This window comes from Antechinus flavipes, chromosome 6, assembly GCF_016432865.1.
Source record: "Antechinus flavipes isolate AdamAnt ecotype Samford, QLD, Australia chromosome 6, AdamAnt_v2, whole genome shotgun sequence".
NCBI lineage: Eukaryota > Metazoa > Chordata > Mammalia > Dasyuromorphia > Dasyuridae > Antechinus > Antechinus flavipes.
This window is the reverse complement of record NC_067403.1, coordinates 187731873-187746712: the sequence shown is the minus strand read 5'-3', so window position 1 is coordinate 187746712 and position 14840 is coordinate 187731873. Positions and strand designations below refer to the sequence as shown.

Sequence of the window (14840 nt, the reverse complement as noted above, 5' to 3'; positions counted from 1 at the left end):
CTCATTTTTTTTTTTTTTTTAACCTGGGCCTTTTCCTAGTGTCTGGATCATTTCTTTAGATTTCTAGAGAAGCTAAAAAAAAAAAGTTTGTAATATGCTTCCAGAGTATGAAATCATTTTTTTTCTATTAAACCTTTTTAATTTTCAAAACATATACATGGATAATTTTTCAACATTAACCCTCTCAAACCTTGTATTCCAATTTCTCTCCCCTTCTCTCCACCCCCTCTCCTAGATAGTAAGTAATCCAATATATGTGAAATCCAATATATGCATACATATTTATTCAATTATCTTGCTGCACCAGAAAAATTATACCAAAAAGGAAAAAAAAACATGAGACAAAATAATTTCTGTAGGTAAAGATAGCAGAGAGGCTAACCAGTCAGATCTACTTCAGATACGTTGATTGATTTAATGTCAGAAAGATGAGGGTTCACGGCCTGCCTCAAACACTTGTTGTGTGATCCTGAACAAGTCACTTAACTTCTGTCTGTCTCATTTTTCCCATCTGGAAATGGGAATAATTAACAGCCCTCTCCTCCTCCTCCACTCCAGCCTGGGTTGTTGTGATGATCAAATAAGGTATTATTTTTAAAGTACTTAGTACAGTGCCTGGCACATAATAGGTGCTATGCAAATGCTAGCTGTTTTTTGAGAGTAATGAGCATAGAAATGATAATTAAAAGCTATGAATGCAGAGACTGTCTCCAAGAGACTGTGTAGAAGGAAGCAAGACTATAACTCAAGCTGGAGCTTTGGAGCTTACAGAAGTAGGAAGAAGTTGTTGATACCAATTAAAAAGGAACAGTCAGAGAGGGGAAAAATCAGATCATGTATATCTCAGAGGAGAGGGTGCTTTAGGAAAAAGAAGGGGAAATGCATGTAAGAAGTCAAAAAGAATAAGCAATCATTTTTGTTGCAGTAGCTGACTGTGAGATTTTCTTGGCAGAGCTACAGAAATGGTTTTGCCATTTCCTTCTTCAGCTCATTTTACAGATGAGGAAATTGAGGTAAACAGAGGTAAGTGACTTGCTCAGGGTCACACAGCTAGATTGGATTTGAACTCAGGAAGATGAGCCTTTCTGACTCTAAATCTGGTGCTCTATCCACTGCAGCGCCACCCAGCTGTGGCCTTTAAGAGATCATTTGCAGTTTCATTTGAGTGATGAGGTCTGGCTGAAAAGTAGATCTGAATGGGGAATGAAAACCATCCTTAGGCAGCTTTTAAGAATTTGGCTGTGAAAAGGAAGAGAGATTTAGGACAGTGGCTAGAGGTGACTGTAGCATCTCCTAAAGATCTCTTGAGGGCATGTAGAACCAGAAGATCATTGTACAAGGCAAAAGCAAGATTATATGATGATCAATTCTGATGGATGTGGCTCTTTTTAACAATGAGATGGTTTAGGTCAGTTCCAATGGTCTTGAGATAAAGAGAGTCATCTACACCCAGATAGAGAACTGTGGGGACTGAGTGTGGATCACAACATAGTATTTTCACTATTTTGTTGTTGTTTGCTTCTTTTGTTTTCTTTCTTATTTTTTTCCTTTTTTGATCCCATTTTTTCTGTGCAGCATGATAATTGTGGAAATATATATAGAAGAATTGACCATGTTTAATATATATTTGAATACTTGCCATCTAGGGGAGGGGGTGGGGGAAAGAAGGGGAAATTTGAAACACAAGGCTTTGTAACGGTTAATGTTGAAAAATTATCTGTGCATATGTTTTGAAAATAAAAAGCTTTAATTAAAAAAAAGATCTTTCTAGATCAGGGCATTTATAAGCAATGGTATGGTGAATAATAGCAAGGTCCATGGCTGAGACTTGGCTGAATATATAATCTTTGGTGTGATAAGAGATTTGGGCTTTCAAAAGAAGAGGACAGTATAGAGTTCACCAAATTGGTTCACCAAAAAGTCAAGATGGAAGAGAGGATTCTTTTTTTTCCCTTGTATGGATGAATCCTTGTAAAACCTTGTGTTCCAATTTCCTCCTGTCCCCCTTCTCTATCCCTCCCCAGATGGCACACAATCCAATATATGTTAAACATGGTAGAAATATATACTAAATCCGATTTATGCATACATATTTATACAATTATCTTGCTACACAAGAATAATCAGATCAAACAGGAAAAAAAAAAGAAAGAAAAGAAAATGCAAACAACAGCAAAAAGAATGAAAATGCTATATTGTGATCCACACTCAGTTCGTACAGTCCTCTCTCTGGATGTCGATGGCTTTCTTCATCACAAGATCATTGGAACTAGTCTGAATCATCTCATTACTGAAGAGAAAATTGATCATCATATAATCTTGTTGCCAGTTACAATGATCTCCTGGTTCTACTCAGTTCATGTAACTCTCTCCAGGTCTCTCTGAAATCATCCTGCTGGTCATTTCTTACAGAACAATAATATTCCATCACATTCATATACCATAACTTATCCAGCCATTCTCCAGATGGTAGGCATCCACTCAAGTTTCCCGTTTCTTGCCACTACAACAAAGGCTGCCACAAACAAGTGGACAAGTATTTCAGAGAACACAGGGGAAGGCCTGTGCTGTGTTTGGTTAAAACCATTGGGATAGAGAATAAAAAGGATGGAATAAGGAATTGGAGGTAGTCTGGGAATGAGGTTTAGATATGATCCGCAGGAGTTCAGCATATCTGGTATGTGAAGAGTATGACCAGGAATATGAAGGGTCGACATTGTGTGAACAGCACCCCTCTTCTTCTCAAAGGACAAAAGTACAGTATTATTAGAAGGGAGCTACAAGGTCAGATGAGAGGCTACTTCACTGCTCTTCCCACAGAAAGCTGGAGATTAGGACAAAACAGAAGGAAGTCCTACTCTCCATCAACTTTCCCCTTCTTCCCTAAAAGGACAGGAGAGAAAGAGGCAGAAAACATGAGGTCAAAGGAAAGGTTGGTGAAGGAAAGTGAAAAATCTCCGGAGTGGGATCCTAGAGCTTACCAACCTCAGCAACCAGAAGTTTGGAGGAGGGACAAGCTTAAAGAGGGAGAGGATGAATTCTTGACATGGAAGACATTTGAGGGACATCACAGCAAAGTTGGCCATCATGAAGTTATAGGAATGGAGCAAAAGGCCTATTTCAAAGGAGGAGAACTTAATATTTGAACCCATGGGCCAAATTCCGTAGACAAAAAAAAAGATGGTGGAGAGAAAGGTGTCCCAGGACAGAAATTTGGGGCATGATCACATGGGAGTATGGAGATGAATCATGACTGAGTGAAGGGGGCTGAGAAGGAGCCCTTCTTCTGGAAGGCAGAAAACATGTCACCAGAGCATTGCCCACAAGAAAGCAGAGAAGTGGCTGGTCAGTAAGAAGGGTGAGCCACTGTGGAGTTAATATTGCAAAGATGTCAGTGAAGACTTGGAATGACATTTCCAAGTCCAAAGGCGGTAATTAGGGAGGAGAGGAATGCTGTGATTCTGGAGAAAGGACACAAGAGGGGAGCAAGGTAAAGAGGATCACTGGCCCTTTGCTGTCTCTTTCCATCACCCAGAGAGGCTAGACTTGGCCTTTGCAGCGATCAGAACTGGGAACCCCTCGTGTAACCTGCCATAAGTGGTTTGGTTTTTTTGCCCTCTTACTCTGTGTGCAAATCCTGCCCTAATACTGTCTATGACAGCAAGCCAGGCTTCCCTGGAGCCCACAGCACCTGCCATTCCTCCCAGCTCTAGATCTAGTATCCTGTGCGTGAACTTGGACCAGCCTCCTTCTCTTTCTGAGCCTCAGTTTCCCAGCTGTAAAGGGCGGGGTTGTTGAGGACCCTTCAGGCCCTAGCTCTTCGAGGCTGAGACGCTGGGCTCACTTCCAAAGCGCCTTTGCTCCCTTCAGCCCGCACCGGACCTCTCCAGGCCGAGCCTGACTTTCTGCGGAGCACAGCGAGGAGCGCGGCTGGCTCTGGCACAAAGTTACGGGAGATCGAGGGGGCCGCGAGCTCGACCCCGGGGGCCCTGAGGGGTCAGCCTGGACTGCGGGGTGCGGGGGGCAGTCTCCGGCTGCCAGGTGTGCTTCTGCATTCTTGCCTGACTGCTGGCGCGAAGGGGACTGCGGCGGGGGATTGGGGAGGTCCGGAGAGGGTCCGAGGGGGCGCTGTCCCGGGCTGTCTGCGGCCTCGGAGGGTCCGAGGGGGCGGGGGAGGTCCGGCAGGATCCGAGGGGGCGGGGCGGGGCCGATCGGGGCGGTCCGAGGGCGGGGGCGTTCGGGGGCGGGGAGGACCCGAGGGGGGCGGGGCGGGGCGGTACGCGATCTGGCCCGGGAGGCTGGGGCTCCGGCCCGGTGCGAGTGCACGAGGCGGCTGCAGCAGCGGCGGGGCTGCCTCCCACCGGGGCTCTCACACTCACACGCGGGCACACACACGCGCTCACACTCACGCGGGCACACGCGCGCCTGCGCGCCCCGGGAACAATGCCCCCGGTGTCCCGGCCGGGGGCTCTGCGGGGCTGGGGTCCTGCCTCCGCTCGGCTGGTCCCGGGATCCGGAGGCGGCGGCTGCAGGTGAGTCTCCGAGCTACGCTGGAGAGGGGAGCTCCGACCACAGTCAGGGAAACTGAGGCAACCGTGAACCCTTGGGGGTGGGAGCCAGCCGCCTAATTCGGGAGCTGAGAAGCTTGGGGGTGGGGAGGGGGGCGTTCCCAGAGTCCGGGGAGACTCTCCTTTAGGCCTGCAGAAGGGCGCCAGGGAGGCACAGGCGCTGAGGCTGTGGCCACTGGCCAGATCGGGGCTCCCACCCTCCGAGACCTGCAGGGGTCTGGAACCTCAGAGACCACCCCCTTCATTTTACAGAGGAGGAAACTGAGGCCAGGCAAAGTCGAAGAGAATGAAGAGCGTGGGGTGGGTGGGTCACACGCAGGTAGGAAATGTCTGAAACGGGACTTGAACCCGAGGCCCCTTGGGTCCACGTCCATTGCTTTAGCCATTGTGCCATCTTGCCTTCCCACCGTGCCCCATCCTGGATCTCAGTTTTCCTGAGTCCTGAACCTTGTTTGAATGGGCTCCTTTCTGTTGTGCAAACACTGAGCCCAATTTGGGGTGCAGAGAGCCCCTCGCCTGCCCACCTCCAGGAGGAATGACGTATATATAACAAAATGAAAATAACCGGGGAGGGACACTTTAGGGTCAGGCAGAGGGGTCCCAGGGAAATTAGGGTAGGCAGGCTCACCGGGAAAAGCAGATCTCTAGCAGAGAGCTGCACTGGATGGGGAGAGATTGGAGGGCTGGAGGCCCTGGAGACCTTGGAAGCAAAGGGGTGGAGGTGGGAAATTACCAGCAAACTCTGGCAGCTTCATTCTGGCAGGAGTAGCGAGGGAGTAGATTCAGGGGAAATAGCTTGAGATAAGGTCTTCTGGGAGGGGGAAGCTCACACCCTGTATGGAACCTTTGGCTCAGAGCCTTCTCAGCCTCCAATCTGGTCAGCAGAGCTCCCTCCAGCCAGGGGTGGGGAGGGAGGGCTCAGCAAGAATTTCTGGGTCTCCCCACTCCCCCTTTGCTTTATGAGCAGGTCCTGGGAAGGGCAGGAGGGATGGTGTGGGGGACCAGTCAGTAAGTAGCTCCCCCCCATCCCTTCCTCATCACAGTTCCTGAGCTTGCCCCGCTCTATACTTTGATTCCACCCAGTTTCACAAAGGAGGAAACTTGAGGTTCAGTGTCTGGCCCCCTGTCTGGTAGCCAGCAGGTCACAAAAGCCCTAGGCTCCTAGAGGCCTTGCCTGCAAAGTTGGGGGCTGCAGACCGTGCCGACCCAACCATGTGCTTTTAATTGCCAATATAACTTTGGTGGGTTGTTGGGGGTTTTTTCCTGAACCCCACGGAATTGACACAAGAGACCTTGAAGATTTTTTGTTTATTTTTGGTGTGTGAATGGGGGTGGGGATCCTGCAGAGTTAGATTGCAGGGGGTGTTCCGCGACATTCCTGCCTGGAGATTAGATTACCCGGGGCAGAGAAAAGCTTCTGCAGCCCCATGGGACCATCATGACTTGACTTGTCCCTCCCCCAGCCCCGGTGGAAGGCTGTCACTTCCTCCATAACTCACCCAGGCCAGCTGGGGGGTGTGGAAATGCAGACATACATATACTTCCCCCAGATGGAAGTGCTTTCCTGGGCAGACACCTAGCCTGCCTAGCCCGGCTTGACTTAGCCAGGGGGTCTGGCGCTTCATTTTGGCCTGGCTTGGCTTCTACAGGGAAATTGGCTCTTTAAACTCTAGGGTAGGGTCTGGGGAACTTGGTCGGCTGCTGCTTGCCTCTGCCTGAGGTCTTCTCGTGACAATATATGGATCTCTGTCCCACTGAGGGACTCCCCTAGTGACCCTTCAAACCAAGAGCCCTCCTGTGGAGACCCCAATAACCTCCTCTCAGAGCTTTGGTCCTAAAGGGCTGCTCATAGAGTGGGCTTCTCTTCCTCCGCAGCCTCCCTGCCTCCCTCCCACTGCCGAGGGGGCCTTGCGTAATTCTGAAGCCTCCTCTCTCCTCAGAGGTATGGAATGTGGGCTGGCAAGGTGCCGGCCTTCCCAGGTTAGCTGGAGCGGGCCGAGGCTGAGCGGTAACCCAGGCTTCCCTGGTAGCATCTGAGCAGCAGCCAGCCAACGGCCATAAAGGACGAGAGACCTCGTATTTTATGTGTGAGGAAACTGAGGCACTGAACTTAAGAGAGGTTGCCCAACTAGCAGGTGTGTAGATGTGAGAATATATCATTGTTGTCATGGACACCAGGTGCCAGGAGAGTCTCAGAAGAAAGGATTGCAGGAAGACAGGAGAGCCGGGACTTGGGCAGAAACCCATCCTCTGAATGCCTTCCTTGGAGAGGAAGCAAGCCCGGACTAAGTTAGAAGGGCAGCTCCTCCCGCTGTCTACTGTACGTGCCACCTGGGTGGTGTATCAGGGCAGCAGAGGGAGGCCCTGAAAAAGAACTTTCTCTGTGCCACTGTGAAAAATCATGATAAGCTAACATTTATATGGCACCTATTATGTGCCAGGCACTGCATGAATTAAGCACCTCATGTAGCATCTCGTTCGATCCTTACAATAATACCAAGAGGTAAATGCTATTATTATCCCAGTTTTACGATGAGGAAATGGACAAACAGGCTAAGTGACTTGACCAGAATTATACAGCTAGCATAGGCCAGGGCTTAAATTTTTTTAACTTGTGACCCCTTTTTGTCTGAGAAATTTTTATACATCCCTGGCTATTTAGATATATAAAATAGGTATACAGATCAAACATTTACTGATAATAAATCATAATTTCACAACTCCCCCATTCAGTTATGTGACACCATATGTTTAACCCACAGTTTAGGCAGCATTTGAACTCAGGACTTCTTGGCTTCAGGTCCAGAATTGTCTGCTTCAGCGCCACCTAGCTGTAGATAGAAGGTCACCGTTGGCTGATCCAGGGGCTTCCCGAGAACCAGATAGCAAAGTTATCAAAGATTGACCTTGTCAGTCTCCCCCCACTCCCATTCATTTAACTGCAGGGGCTCCCAATCACTCTGAGATCAAATACAAACTCCTCAGCTCGGCATTCAAAGCTCTTCATGACCTGCCTCCCTGCCTCCACCTTTCCTATCTTTTCCCACCCTGATCCTCCTGTGAGCCCTAGGAACCAGGGATGCTGCCCAGCCTGCTCATCTCCTGCCCTCATGTCCCTGATGCCCGGAATGCCCCCTGCCTTTCCTAGTCCTCCTCAAGGCTAGGGCCTTCCCTCCCTCCCGGTGAGACTATCAGCAGTTCATCTTGTCCAGAGCTCGGGACACATGGTTGGTTACAGGCGGTCTCCCCCACTGGATTGTGAGTTCGTCCAGGGCAGGGTGTGTCCCCCCTCCTCCCCAATTGCTATTTAATGACTTGCCCAGCGCACAGGCTGAGTCCAATCAACAATCCCATACTTGTTTTGGTACCGGTTCAGCCCAGCTGTCCAGAGGAGGGGGGTCTGGCCCTCCAGGAGACCCTTGTGTTGCACAGCGCAGTCTGGAGGTGGTCGGGGCTTAGCAGGGGTCATCCCTGGGGTTGTGGCTAGGAGTTTGCCCCCCTGCAGAGGGGGGTGCTATGGAGCTGTCCCAGGTGCCTAGCCCAGCTGGGTCCAGTGTCTGGCTGTGGGCTAACAGGGATGGATGTAGGGTTCGAGGGACAGAAGTGGAAATTAAGGCCTGTGGTCCCAAGGGGGAGACCTCGGGGACCATCTGGTCTGGGCCAGGCCCAGGGAGGGAGCAGAATTTGAACCCTTTGGCTGAGGAAATGGTTTCAGGCTTCCCTGGCCTGGTCAGGTGGACAGTGGCTGTGTGAAAGGCTGCAGTAGCAGCCTTGAAGGCCATACCGTTGGAAGTCACTGACCAGGCCCCGTCTGGCCTTTCTTTGCAGGGAGCACGTCAAGGACAGGCAGAGACCCTAGTGGGGAGCTCAGCCCAGGATGAACCCGGGGACCTCCCACCCAAGATGCACCAGGCTGACCCTCTGACCACGGGGCTCCTGAAGATGTCCGCCTGCAATGAGTTTGTGGAGCACATTTGGAAACCAGGCTCCTGCAAGAACTGCTTCGGCTTGCAGAGTGACCACCAGCCTCAGCGTTCGTCCTCCGTGGTCCAGCCTGGGGCCCCCAGCCTCGCGCTCAGGCCCAGGAGGGGCCCCCCTGAGGAGGAGGGCTGTGGCCCCGCCTCCTGCACCAAGCCCACCATCGCTGTGAAGCCCACCATGATGAGCGCAGAGAGCACTGAAGCCCGGCCCGGGATGGAGGCGGGCTCTGAGGCCCCTCAGGTGAGACATGGCATTGTGGAGCTAGGGCCTGCATCTTCCATCCATGGAGGCTGGGAGTCAGAGATGGGACTCCCTCCACTCTGGAGTCAGGGACAGCCAGGTTTGCATTACACCCTGTGGCCATCTCTTCCCTTCTCTTCAGGCCTTGATCGCCATATCTATACAATGGATAGGTTTGGCTTCCCCAGCTTCTGAGGGTCCCTTCCAGCTTGTGGCCCCCCAGATCTCTCCTGAAGAGTTCCATTGGTCCAGATTGTCGACTCTGAAGCCCTCCACCTTGGTCTGTGGGCTTCTCCCTTTCCCATCTCTGACTCTGGCTGGGGATTGTGGAGGGGTTTCAGCCCTGCCCACCTTACACTCCTTCTCATCCCCCCAGTAAGAGATTGGGTTTTTGTACAAGATAACCCAACCTGTTTGTAGAACATAGGGTTAGAAATGGACCTTAGAGGTCTTCCGGCTGCCCTCCCCACCCCCCTGCCAATTACAGATGAGAAAAATGGGATCCACAAAAGTAGAGTCCCCTTGGCCCAGCTAAGCACTGAGGGGTCGGCTGAGTGCCTTATCAGGAAGCTAAATCTCCTTGGAAGTGAACTTGGCTTGTCTCACTCCTCCATGGAGTGGAAACAGGCCAAAAGAACCAGAGGCTATTAAGGGGCACCACAGTGCACAGAACTTGGGGCTTGGAGTCAGGAGGACCGAGTTCAAATCCAGCCTCAAATCCAGACCTTAGTCAGGTTACTTTATTGCTGCAGTTTCTTCATCCATAAAATAACAATGGCAGTTCCTCACCCAGGGTTGTTGGTGAGAAACAAATGAGATAATGTTTTAAACATTTAGCACACATGCAGTGAGTGCTACATAAATGCTCTTCTCTTTTTCCCCTTTCTCCCATTCATTTTGCTCTCTGCCCCAGAAAGGGAGGAGGCAGCATGGCAAAATGGTCAGGGCATTGCTTCCAGAGTCCTGTGTCCTTGGGACCCTTCCCTTCACTTGAACCCTCCTGACAGTGGAATGTAGACACACAGTATCACCCTCATTGTTTCAAATAGGTTCTTAGATTTGTTTTGTTTTTTTTTAGTAGTATTTCATTTTTCCAAATAGATGGAAACAGTTTTCAACATTCACCCTCGTAAAATCTTGTGTTCCAAATTTTTCTCCTTTTCTCTCCTCCTCTTCCCAGATAGCAAGCCATCCAATATAAGTTAAACATGTGCAATTTTAAAAACATACTTCTGTATTTGTCATATAGCACAAGAAAAATCAGATCATAAAGGAAAAACCATGAGAAAGAAAAAAACAACAAACAACAATAACAAAAAAAGTGAAAACTCTATGCTTTGATCCATATTCAGTCTCTCTGGGTGTAAATGGCTCCCTTCATCACAAGTCTATAAGAATTGTCTTGAATTCCCTCATTGTTGAAAAGAGCCATGTCCATTAGAGTTGATCATCACATAATCTTCTTGTTGCTATGTACAACATTCTCCACTCGGCATCAGTTCCTGTAAGTCTCCAAGCCTCTCTGAAATCATCCTGCTGATTGTTTCTTATAGAACAATAATATTCTATTACATTCATACATTGTAACTTATTCAGCCATTCTCCAAATGATGGGCATCACTCAGTTTCCAATTTTTAGCCACTACAAAGAGGGCTGCCACAAACATTGTTGCACATGTGGATCCCTTCCCCTCCTTTAAGATCTCTTAAGATAATGGTTGTATCAGTTCGCAATTCCCCCAACAATATATTAATGTTGGAGCTTTGCAGGGGTGAATGTTGAAAACTAACTGCATGTATTTTGAAAATAAAAAGCTATTTAAAAAGTTTTAAAAACCAATGTATTAGTGTCTCAATATTCCCACATTCCTTCTATCATTTATTATTATCTTTTCCTGTCACCTCAGCCAATCTGAGAGGTGTGAAATGGTACTTCAGGTTTGTCTTAATTTGCATTTCTCTGATCAGTAATGATTTAGAGCATTTTTACATGACTAGAAATGGCTTTAATTTCTTCCATGAAAATTGTCTTTTCATATCCTTTGATTGTTTATCTATTGGAGTTTATTTTACAAATTTGAGTGAATTCTCTATATATTTATCAGAACTCTAGGATGTGAAATTTTTTTTCCTCACTTTTCTACTTCTCTTCTAATCTTGGCTGCATTGGTTTTGTTTGTGCAAAAACTTAAATATAATCAAAATTAACTATTTTTCCATTTCATAATGTTCTCTGGTTCTTCTTTGACCATGAATCTCTTCCTTCTCCACAGGTCTGCTGCTCATCCTTTCTTATAGAACAATAGTAATTCCATTATATTCATGATATCACCCTTATTTGACAGAGGAACAAACTGAGGCTTGGGGTGGTGGCTGCTGCCTGCTTTCATGAGGGCTGGAGACAGGGGTGGGCCTGGCGCAGAGTGGGGTTGGGGCAGACAGGGCAGGGAGGGAAGGCGTCCTGCGTCTGGCTCCTATCTCCTAATAGTTATCTCTGACCCTTGGACTTGTGCAGGTGCTCTGGAGGCCCACGCCCAGCAAGCTGCCCTTCCCGGAGTCCCGAGACAGCCCGAGAACTTTCTCCAGCGGCGGTCTCAGCCCTCAGAGCCTGGCAACCAGCCCCCGCCTGGCTCTGCCCAGCCTGGTAAGGCCAGGGAGCAAGGACTCCGTCCCTCCAGACAAAGGGGGCCTGGAGGAGGGCGCTTCCCCTCCCCGTCAGCAGTCCCCACCCCCTGCCCACCAGAGTTTCCACCAGAAGCTGGCGGCCTTTTTAGAACGGGCGGGGGGCAGCACCACGCCCCGCAGCGGAGTCCTGCCCGCTGCTTCCAGGGACAAGGATCTGCAGGCGTCTCCCAGCAAAGACCTCGACGGGGGGGAATATTGCTCCATTGCCAGTTGGTGCCCTCCCAGCGCCCTGACGCCGGCGGCGGGGCCGGGCCCCAGGTGTGGGCACGGGAAGGCTGGGCCCGTACCTGGGGCTACAAATGAGACTGCCTCGCCACATGAGGAGAGCTGGGGCCCCAGCCTGAGCAGCAAGGAACACAGCTGCCAGGACTCTCCAGAGAACAGCTGCCCCTTCACCTTGGCCCAGAGGAAGCTCCCCCAGGCCTTAGAGGCAGCCAGTCTGTCCGATGGCCTATCCAGCCCTCCTGCTGGCCACACAGACAGCGACTACTGCTCCCTTTCAAGGCAGCCCGAGCTGAGGAGATCCCATGGCCCGCGCCCCAACGGGGGGAGCCCCAGCAAACCCCCAGGGTCCCCAACCCAGCCCCCTGAAAGCAGCCCGCCAGAGCCCATCTATGCTGAGATCACCAAGAGAAAGAAACCCTGCCCGGCCTCGTCCAGCCTGCCAAGCACAAACAGGCAGGCCGGGCACAGCCAGGACTCAGCAGGGGGAAGCTGGAGGCCCAGGCCCGACGGGGCCCCCCAGGTGGCGGCCAAGGTGACCATCATGGCTACCCACACGGAGGATGATCAGCGCACCATCTACCTGTGCAGCCCTGACTCGGCTGTGGGGGTCCAGTGGCCCTGTGGGCACCTTGGGCCGGGCCCGGAGGACACCTCTCCGCGAATGCCAGAGCCTAGCCCGCGGGAGCAGCCACTCCACAACCACCTGCCTGGCCCGAGGGGCGGGGACCCGGGAAGGGGATGCCCCGCCATCCCCCCCAAGGTCTGCAAGGGGAGCCCCGGGGGGTCTCACGGATCCCTGGAGGGCTCTCCCCTAGCCCAGCTCAAGGATGGCTACTGGAGCCAGCCGGGTATCCCAGACCCCACGGACACCCTGTCCTCCACATCCTCCTCTTCCTCCTCCAGCGCCAGGGAGCTCGCCCGCTGCTTCATGCCCACTCAGTCTTCCTCTTGGGACCAGAGAAGACCCCGCTTCCAGGTGGGAGCCAGGAACTACCAGGGCAGGATAGAGGAGGAGGAGGGGGAGGGGGAACTGGACCCCCCCAGCCCAGGAATGGCGAGGGAGATGGAGAGAGGCAGCTGTAGCCAGCGGCCCCGGGCCGAAAGCATCTCGGAGCAGCCCAGCCGGACTGAGGGAGGCACAGGGCCCGGCATGAGCAAATCTGCCTCCTTTGCCTTTGAATTCCCTAAGGACAGGAGCGAAGCCGAGAAGTTCTCCCCCCCTCCTCCTCCTCCAAAGTCAAGGTAGGTGCACAGGGAACCTGGACCCTCAGCCCACCAAAGCTGGGCAAGGGTCACCCACCAGTCACACAGGCAGAGCTGGCACCCGGGCCCACAGCCTCGCCTGTGCTTCTCCCAAGGAGCTCCCTTCTTTTTTTTTTTTTTTCTGAGACAATTGGGGTTAAGTGACTTGCCCAAGGTCAAGTGTCTGAGGCCAGATTTGAACTCGGGTCCTCATGACTCTGGGGGAGGTCCCTTCCTAATGAAGAGACAGCCCATCTGGAGAGGTTGCTCTCAGCTTTGAGGCTCTCCTGGTCCCCAGGGTGTCACTAGTTGCAAAGCCAATAGTAATAGACCCTCTTCAATGGCATCTGATAAAAATAATTCTGATGTTGAAATATGTGATAAACCAAGGGCGTTGAGGAACAGAACAGAACATGCTTTCCCAAGCCCTGCAGGAGTGATGGCCAAGGCTGGGCTGCCCTGGACGATGGTAGCGGGACCTGAGCTGGGTTTGGAGGGCTCCCGGGCCTAGCATCGTGTATGGGCTTTGCCCACGTGAATAAAGGGAGAGGGTAGTCGGGGGGGGGGGGTGTTGCCTCACCAGCCTGGCTTGCCCACCGAAGGGGTGGCAGCTGGTTGGTGGTGAGTGGGAGCCTGGTCCCTTCTCCAGGGGATGCTCCCTGTGGGGCCTGGACAGGGTGGGCAGTGCTGCCAGCCTGGGCACTCTTGGTCTTGCGAGTTGGAGGCTGGGGTCTGGTTCTTAGGGCTCCCAGAGCCCCTTTTCTCTCCCCGGGTCTCTCCCCTGCCTCCACCAGGCTGGCTTGAGACTTCATCATAGGCTCAGATCCCAAGGTTTCCTAAGTCACTTAATGTCTTTTGTGCTTTGGAGGGAAAGGCCAAAGGGGGATTTAGGTGCCAAGGATCAGGTTGGAGGCCTTGTAGCATAGGCTGTTCTCAGTAGCAACAGTGTTACCCCAAGCACCCAGCAAGAGTCCAGTGGTCAGCTTGTTCCGGTCACCTTGGACAGTGTGCTATCTGAGGGCATTTACACTAAAAAGGGAGGAGCCCTAGAAGTAGAAGGGAAAAGCATGGCACATGGCAGAGGCTGGCATTAGGACAGGAGAGACCCGGATGGGAATCCTGCCTCCAGAACGCTGCCCCTTAACCCTCTGGAGAATGAAAGTTCTGGACTCCTTGACCACGGAGGGCCCTTCCAGCCTGAGATCTGAAGCCTCGTGGGCTGTAGGAAGGGGGCAGGTCATGCACTCAGTTATATCTGCAAAGTCAGGACCAAGCTCCCTGTCTTGCCAGAGATAGGGGGATTTCAAGGAGATGTTGTAGGATGGGACTTCTGCTGCTTTCCTTCTTCAAAATCCCTCCTGAGGGAAAAGAGAATAAAAGTCCTTTTGAACTTGCCCGTGGAATTTAAAGTCTGGGGAAGGTTTCTCTCTGTCAGATCAAAGTTTTGGGGTTTTTCCCCCCTATGAGAAAGCCTGCTTGTTTCTTGAGATGGCAGTTCTCTGGAAGGCTGGACCCCTGGACTTAGGGCCTGCTTAGGGTCTCGCTGCTCTGCTCATGCTTGGGGAGGTCACTGGCGACAGAAATCAGACATTTCCATAGCTGTTTGGGGCTTCTACCTTCCAATCAGGGCCTCTTCCCAGTAGCTCTGTGAGGAAAGGGGCTTTTATCATTCCCACTTTACAGATAGGAACTGGCATCTCAGAGAAGCTTTCTTAGCCCAAGGTTGAAAAGGCAGCATGTGTCTGAGAAGGGATTAGAAGCTAGGATTCTCTGATTTCCGGTCTTGTCCATCACTGAATGGGGGGCACAGACCCTGCCTGGGGCCAAGTTGTATAAACCAAAACAGGGCTGGAATGATGGGTGTGGGAACGGAGTTTCTTCAGTTGTACTGGACAAATG

At 51.3% G+C, this 14840-nt stretch overlaps 2 protein-coding genes across 2 annotated transcripts in view; one reads left to right on the top strand and one right to left on the bottom strand.

The window, feature by feature from the left end:
- Positions 1–3947: 3947 nt before the first annotated feature.
- On the bottom strand, positions 3948–8350 carry LOC127541496 (basic salivary proline-rich protein 1-like). The gene is made up of 3 exons (XM_051966737.1): positions 8207–8350; positions 7925–8067; positions 3948–4785 (listed from the first exon to the last, which is right to left on the bottom strand). Exons 1-3 carry the CDS (start codon positions 8348–8350, stop codon positions 3948–3950), a joined length of 1125 nt encoding a protein of 374 aa, XP_051822697.1.
- The window catches only part of PRAG1 (PEAK1 related, kinase-activating pseudokinase 1), a 46293-nt gene continuing 35773 nt past the window's right edge, over positions 4321–14840 (top strand). The window contains exons 1-3 of the mRNA XM_051965824.1: positions 4321–4532; positions 8397–8789; positions 11305–12941. Of these exons, the coding sequence (XP_051821784.1) occupies positions 8472–8789; positions 11305–12941 (1955 nt within the window). The 5' untranslated portion in view covers positions 4321–4532; positions 8397–8471. The remainder of the gene's footprint in view (positions 4533–8396; positions 8790–11304; positions 12942–14840) is intronic.

Bases quoted from the DNA above. Each gene is read 5' to 3' on its own strand.
- LOC127541496 (XM_051966737.1), bottom strand. From the start codon at position 8,350: ATGGCCTTCAAGGCTGCTACTGCAGCCTTTCACACAGCCACTGTCCAC. The intron at 8,068-8,206 runs GTCTCCCCCTTG...CCCCCTCTGCAG, and splicing joins CAGACCAGATGGTCCCCGAG to GGGGGCAAACTCCTAGCCAC. The intron at 4,786-7,924 runs GTATGGGATTGT...CTGAGGTTCCAG, and splicing joins CTGAACCGGTACCAAAACAA to ACCCCTGCAGGTCTCGGAGG.